The sequence below is a fragment of the Ptiloglossa arizonensis genome, chromosome 8 (assembly GCF_051014685.1).
Source record: "Ptiloglossa arizonensis isolate GNS036 chromosome 8, iyPtiAriz1_principal, whole genome shotgun sequence".
In the NCBI taxonomy this organism is placed as follows: domain Eukaryota; kingdom Metazoa; phylum Arthropoda; class Insecta; order Hymenoptera; family Colletidae; genus Ptiloglossa; species Ptiloglossa arizonensis.
This window is the reverse complement of record NC_135055.1, coordinates 20541003-20548133: the sequence shown is the minus strand read 5'-3', so window position 1 is coordinate 20548133 and position 7131 is coordinate 20541003. Positions and strand designations below refer to the sequence as shown.

At 29.4% G+C, this 7131-nt stretch overlaps 1 protein-coding gene across 6 annotated transcripts; it reads left to right on the top strand.

Annotated features, from left to right (window-relative positions):
• The first annotated feature begins 267 nt into the window (after positions 1 to 267).
• LOC143150385 (cytosolic carboxypeptidase-like protein 5) lies at positions 268 to 6675 on the top strand. Of its 6 annotated transcripts, XM_076318621.1 has the most exons (11): positions 271 to 1196; positions 1282 to 1574; positions 1660 to 1998; positions 2083 to 2354; positions 2425 to 2572; positions 2729 to 2825; positions 2901 to 3201; positions 3283 to 3490; positions 3568 to 3729; positions 5619 to 5793; positions 5888 to 6009. In XM_076318621.1, the coding sequence occupies exons 1-11, from the start codon at positions 1082 to 1084 to the stop codon at positions 5902 to 5904; spliced, it is 2127 nt and encodes a 708-aa protein (XP_076174736.1). In that variant the 5' UTR covers positions 271 to 1081; the 3' UTR covers positions 5905 to 6009. The 6 variants fall into 6 exon arrangements, with proteins under 6 accessions (XP_076174733.1, XP_076174735.1, XP_076174734.1 ...); XM_076318618.1 differs by having other exon boundaries at positions 268 to 1196; positions 2425 to 2539; positions 5619 to 6675; XM_076318620.1 differs by having other exon boundaries at positions 269 to 1196; positions 2425 to 2539; positions 2783 to 2825; positions 5619 to 6675.
• Positions 6676 to 7131: the final 456 nt, after the last annotated feature.

The window sequence follows — 7131 nt, the reverse complement described above, 5'->3', positions numbered from 1 at the left end:
AGACATTGTACCGATAATTTAGATAGTGTAGCTTATATTTCACATTTTTATTTAGTTTTATCAACTGATATCGACGTTATTAAATGCGATAAGATGTTCAAAAAATGGTTAGCCGACAAAGGAAATTTTTCTAATGTAAAATCTTGTTCACAATTAATTACGAAATACTCGATCATCAGTCTTGATTGGGTGTTTCTCTTCGCGCCTTATATTCAACTGGTCCAAACGAGTATGCAATAATCGAAGTATTGTGCCAAAATATGTCAACGATAATAATTCTCAGCAGAAAGCGAAGCTATATATTTGTCGATTGACACAGTATTTCATTTCAAATAATATTACGCGGAACGAAAGCACGGAGATTCGTCGAAAAATTAAATTTTTAATCGGTAAATTTTTATCACGCGTTCGCTATTATCTTAAAAACACTTGGTAATTTTCATACAACTCGGGTATAAATAACATTCAAAAAATATAAAACCGCGAGTTATATAACGCGCAATGAGACAGTCGAACTTGAGTCTTCTTTGAAAATGTGACACTGAAAAGTTAAACAAAATTACGTATTAATTCTGAATGTCATGTAACGTATCGATATAGAATTTTATTAATCGTTGTATCAAATACACCGAGAAGAGATTAAAACAACTGACAAATAGTGACATTCGTCAATCTGTCATAATTAGTGGTCGATCGGATATACAGAAAGCTATGGTGAACTTGCAAACATGTTTGCATTAGCTGTAACAATGGTGCTAGGAGAAATATTGGGTGAACATAACTTAACGCGAGTTATTTGAAGAAGAATACGCGTTGAAGGACATTCTCCTTGATTATAAAGTGCATTAATCGTTTCACAATATAAAGTACAGGCTAATCAGAAATCATCTCGATTTCAGAATAACTGTCAAACATGACTTTTTAATATGAAAGTAATACTGCAAACAGAAAAAGTTGAACTTAATATCGGAGAAAGTGAAAACAAAAATTTGTATACATTCAAAAGTACCATGTTCTTTACATATACATAAAAGATTTCATATGAATATTTTACACACAAGCTTATAACCTTTGACACAGCATGGCAAACACAGCAGAATCTATTACATGCGGAGGCTTTGTGTTTTACAATAATTTTGATTCCGCCAATTTAGCCAGGGTTGAACTAGTAAAAGTACCGGAAACATCTGAAAAGGGTATTTTATATTCTTGCCTTGGCCTATATTTCTTATTGAATACATCGATGTTAGTTTAATAATGTGATATTTATCTGTTTTTTAGATGGAAACGAAGCAGAAAGTAAATCTTGTAAAAGCTCAACCTCCGAAGAAACAACAGATTATGAGTTTAATTTATGGACAAAACACGATTGTCATGAAACACAATTTCAAAACAATAATAGAACATGGTTTTACTTTGGTGTCAAAGCTTCTGCTCCAGGGCTTTATGTCAAATTTAATATAGTCAACCTGAATAAACAAGTGAAAATGTTTAGTCAAGGAATGTGCCCAGTTTTTAAAATTGTACCTGGTCATCTACATTGGGAACGGATTCGTGAAAGACCTACTTTTTCTGTAATTTTTTATACAATTTAACGATACCCTTTTTTTTCCATAATTTTAAGATATCATACAAATTTGACCTGGATACCTATTTCAGCTGGATCAGAAAGGCAATGACTTTATACTGTCATTCCTTTATTCTACACCTGAAAATTCTAAAGCCATTACGTATATTGCGTTTACTTATCCTTTTTCATATACCGATCTGCAAAATTATTTAAGAAGAGTCGATGCAAGAATAGCAAAGCGAACTATAACGTGTGCAGACGATGTCTATTACCATAAAGAATGTGCAATAAAATCTCTAGAAGGAAGAAGAATGGATATTATAACTATAAGTTCGTTTCACAACATATCAACGGAGAGAGAAGAAAGACTGAATAATATGTTTCCTGAAAAAAATGAGGAAAGACCATTTAAATTTTGGAATAAAAAAGTATATAGTTATTTATTATAAATTTTGTATGAAAATTGAATTGGTAAAATCAGCTCAATATACAAATAAAGATATACTTTGCAGATAATTTTTATTAGTGCAAGGGTCCATCCAGGAGAAACACCTTCTAGTTTCGTTTTTAATGGCTTTCTGAACTTCCTTCTAAATCGTGAAGACCAAATTGCAATAAATCTCCGTCGCATATATGTGTTCAAATTAATACCAATGCTCAATCCTGATGGTGTAGCCAGAGGTCACTATCGAATGGATACCAGAGGAGTTAATCTTAATAGAGTCTACCTTAATCCTTCTGTAAAAGATCATCCAACAATATATGCTGCAAGAAATTTAATAAGGTAATAAAGCATTGCCATTTTAATATTTTACTTTTATAATTGTTAAATTATGAAAACTATTATTTTTAAGGTATTATCATTATACATATGAACTGCCAAAAGAGGATGAAGTTTCAAGTGTAAGTTTTGAAAATGGAGAGGACACTTTGGCCATTATCGATTCGTCTTGTACAATTGCAAATATAGTACGTGATACAACAACAAGATTGCTTCAACATGTAATTAATGACACATATAATTTTCTGCTAGCTTATTTTATATATTATGTGAATTTTTATGAAAAATTTGCAAGCAAATATTAACATGTACTAACTCACATGTTCTAACATATATCAATTAGAGAAATAAGTACTAACCAGTAATTTTAATAATAGGTAACACTTATGACATTAGATGAAAAACATAAAGATCAACCAGAAATTTTTCAGGAATGTACATTACTCAAAACCAACTTGGATGACATGCCTCAGGGTATGATATTTTGAATTGTATTATTCAACATGATCATCAAAATTCTCTTATTTACTTGTACAACGTTATCTGAAGGTGGTGGAGAAGACCTATGTAATAGTACAGAAGAAAGCGATAATTCTGTAGAACTTAAATCTGATAAAAACACTTACACAGCTGTTGGCATAGGACAGTTACCTAAAGAAGACTCTGGATTATATTTATATATTGATCTTCATGGTCATGCTTCAAAAAAAGGAGTTTTTATGTATGGCAATTATTTTGATAATCCAGAAGATACAATAACATGTATGCTTCTCCCAAAATTAATGTCAATTAACAATCCAAATTTTCATTTTACCTCGTGTAATTTTACAGAAAGAAACATGTACATTATGTAAGTCTCACCGAAACTGGTATTAACAGAATCAAAGTTATCTGAATTTTTGCATTTTATTTAATGAACTCATTTATACAGAGATAAAAGAGATGGTATGTCAAGGGAAGGATCAGGACGTGTAGCTGTATATAAATTAACTGGTCTAATACATAGTTATACACTTGAATGTAACTATAATTCTGGACGTTTGGTAAATACAATACCTGCAAGGATTCGTGATGGTATTAATAAAACCATCTCCCCTATGTTTGTGCCACCAAAATATACACCAGCAGTTTTTGAAGCGGTGAAATATTTTGCAATTCTAATGTTTTACAGAATGTTATACCATATGAATAATGGTATGTTTAACTGAATTTACAGGTTGGAGCAGCATTAGGTCCCTCAATTCTTGACCTTACATGTAACAACCCTAATAGTCGACTGCCAAATAGTCAGTATCGTTCTTTAAGGGGTGTAAAATCTTATTTAAAGTTAGCATATGTGAACAACCTTTCAGCACCATTCAGCAAGTCTCTACATAAGGTAAATTTTGAAGTCAATAATGAGAGTGAAGTTTCAGCCGTTGATATAAAACAGTGTGTACTCTCTTAATTTATAAAACCACTAAATTGATATGCTTTCGTGTATTAATTATCAAGACACATTAGTGCCTATGTAGATTGCACTTTATGTTGTTGATTAAAAATGTGGGAGAGAGATTTACTTGCATATAAATTGTATATTATTTTATTTCAATGTTATTAAATTATAGATTCGTTATTGCAGAAAAGATACATTTTTATTTTATCAAATTATGATATTGTAAATGAAAAATTTTATACTGATAAATCTATGATTTATAGCGTATTAGGTATTTACTATTATTAGATATGTGTCTATTATAGATTTTGTGAAATTTTTATTATGTCGTACTAATGGGTCTTCCATCTAATAAGTGTATGCATGACAATAATATTTGGTATACTTTCGTATAAAGGTTTATGAGAAAACTGTTTATAAACTTGCTTTTTTGTCAATTTATTAGACAATTTAATGTAATTATAAAGTGTATATACAATGCAGCTATACACGGCTTAGATATTGTGTTTATTATATTAACAATAATATAATATGCATATACAACGTTTTATTGCATAATTTTTTTATAATCCTATAGTATTGTACGAACTGTCAAGACTGTAAAATTCTATATCATTTTACATTAGAGTTAATTAAGTATTGATTACTCCATGCTAATGCTTATATTTTCAGCAAATATATATATATATATATATATATTTTTTTTTTTCAGCGATATATATATATATATATACGTTTATATATATATATATATTATCGTACTTCGTTTATTTATTTTTTTTTAACTCGATTTTTGATGCACTATAAATCTGAAGACAGTAGACCAGTGCAGTTAAAGTAGTATTACATATATTTAGAAATTATTTCATGGTTGTGAATGATAGCAAGAAATACACATATGTGTAATTAATGATGTCTATTTCTTTAGCGAAAAGCAAAAAATAGTGGTTTAGACGATTAAACCATGAATTTCTGGGTGATGGAGTCTATTCATGAAAGATGTGCAGATTTCCAAATCAAAGTTTAATGTTGAAGTTTATAGAAATTTTACTTTAATTTGTCATTAATCAAATGAATGACAATATTTATGGATTTTCCAGATCTTTCACATAATGTTTAAATAAATTTAACCGGTCAAGTCGAATATCTTATATACTTTTTAGCCATTTGAAAGAAGTATCAAGTATATGTGTCTGTTAGAAAAATAAATATGAATGTGTGTTGTACTGTTGTATAGTATTGTTATTGTTATAAAGAATAATGAGTGCAGCAATCGTTAGTTGAAAAGTATAACTTGAGAATAATACAATGTTTATTGTCATGCCCTTCATTATTTACATGTAAATGTTGTTATTAATTGAAGATATTATGTATAAATTCATGTATAAAAATTTTACAATGTATCCTATTATAATATGCCATGGATACACACATACATACATGTCCCGTTTTAATAAATGTACAGTATTTTTAGTGATAATTTCTTTACCTTATTTTTATTTTATTCCTGTTAATCCTTAGTCCCAGTGTGGTATCAATTATAATACCGTGTGTGTGTTTCTAACATAAATACATTTTTTCCTTAAGCGGTGTATGTGAATTAGGTTTAGGTACAAATCAAAATAAAATGTTTCTTTGTCTTTAATATTGTGGAGAAAAAATTAAATATGAAATAATGGAAAACTAAGAAGAAATTAATCTCTCTCTCACACATTGTTCTTACGTTGACTATGAATTAATGAATATGTATTAAATAATGTGAATGTAGAATGGTTGCTACAATCTGCTTGTTATCTCTTTCTTGTAATTTAAATCCGCGCTTTTATTCACAGGATGGTAACGATATCATATCTCAAGATTTTTACAATTTAAAAGGAATCAAGTCTCAAATAAGCGACTCTTCAGTGGGGCCAAAAAACTCAATGAAGAGTGAAACAAGTCTTATTAAAAAATCGTGTATCATTCGCCGCAGCACATCTCTTTATACTGCAGTTAAAAGAATAAAAAGTAACAAGAAACCTCGACCATCCATAACTCGTAAACCGTTAAAAAATCAATGCGTTAATAACATTGAGAATAATTCAAAAATCCCCGCAATTAGGTCAGAAGGCGTCGTAAAAGCATTTTTAAAGACCACGGAAAATCGATTAAAAAAATCTAATTTACGGTCTATCAACGATCCTTTAAGTTCACAAATGAAAGAGTCTAGAGAATATCCGAGTAAAAAACTAGCACCATCGAACAAATTATCGAAAATGACAATGTCTGTTGAAGAAACAGCGATCGTGAAACACGGACCAAAGAGATTAAAAATCGTTTCAACGAAAGTGATTAAAGTTCGCCCGGAAATCGGAGAATCGTCTAATAATGCACTGGAAACTATAAAGTCGCCGTCAAAACAGTTATTTTTACGTAACAAACAAAACGCAAAAGGGACTTCTAAAGCAATTAAAAATCATTGCCGCAATATAGAACAAACTAAAACAAAGTCTTCCAGATCTAAAGATAGGAGTATAAATGACATAATAGTGGAGAACTTAATATGTAACGAGCAGGCAAATGTGATTCCCGACTAAATTTATCCATACAGTATATTACTGTAAAAGAGTAATGTATTAGCGATTGGTTATAGCTTTACGATTATTTTAAACAAATACTATAATTATTAAAAATTATATACGCGGAGAATGAAAATTGTGATTAAAGTATTTAGAATACGTGAGAAAAATATTAAGTAATTTACTGCACTGTTATTGATATTTTTGTTTCTTTATTTAAAAATATGAAATTGATGTATATTGAATTTACGAAGGATCATATTCGAGTATTCTAATACGAAATTTCACATATTTCGCTCTCTTTACATTAGATTAATCTCAAGTAGCAGTATATCCCTCCTTTTGTTGTATTTATACTTTCACGTGTATATATATATAATACCTATATATTAAATATGTCGTGGACATGTAAATTTCAGCGCACATTATATTGTTTATGTATAAAAGAAGAAAGTATATAGTAATATATAAGACTAAAAATAAAGCAGTAACACTGAATTGACATTAATACAATTTTTGTAGCTAAATATAATCAGAGGCTTGATATTATATCAATATTATTTTAGTATTTACAGGATATTTTTAATTACAATCCTGCGTAATAAATTTAGAAGAATAAATTAAGCAATATGTAATTTCGGTTTCACGTCTCCGAATATAAACATCTTTCGTTTCATATTTTGACAAATGGAATTATTAACACATATCGATTCTAGATCCCATCGTATAGTTTCGGTCACTTTCGGATAGAGTCGGAATAATTCGGCTACTACTCGTGATATTCGTG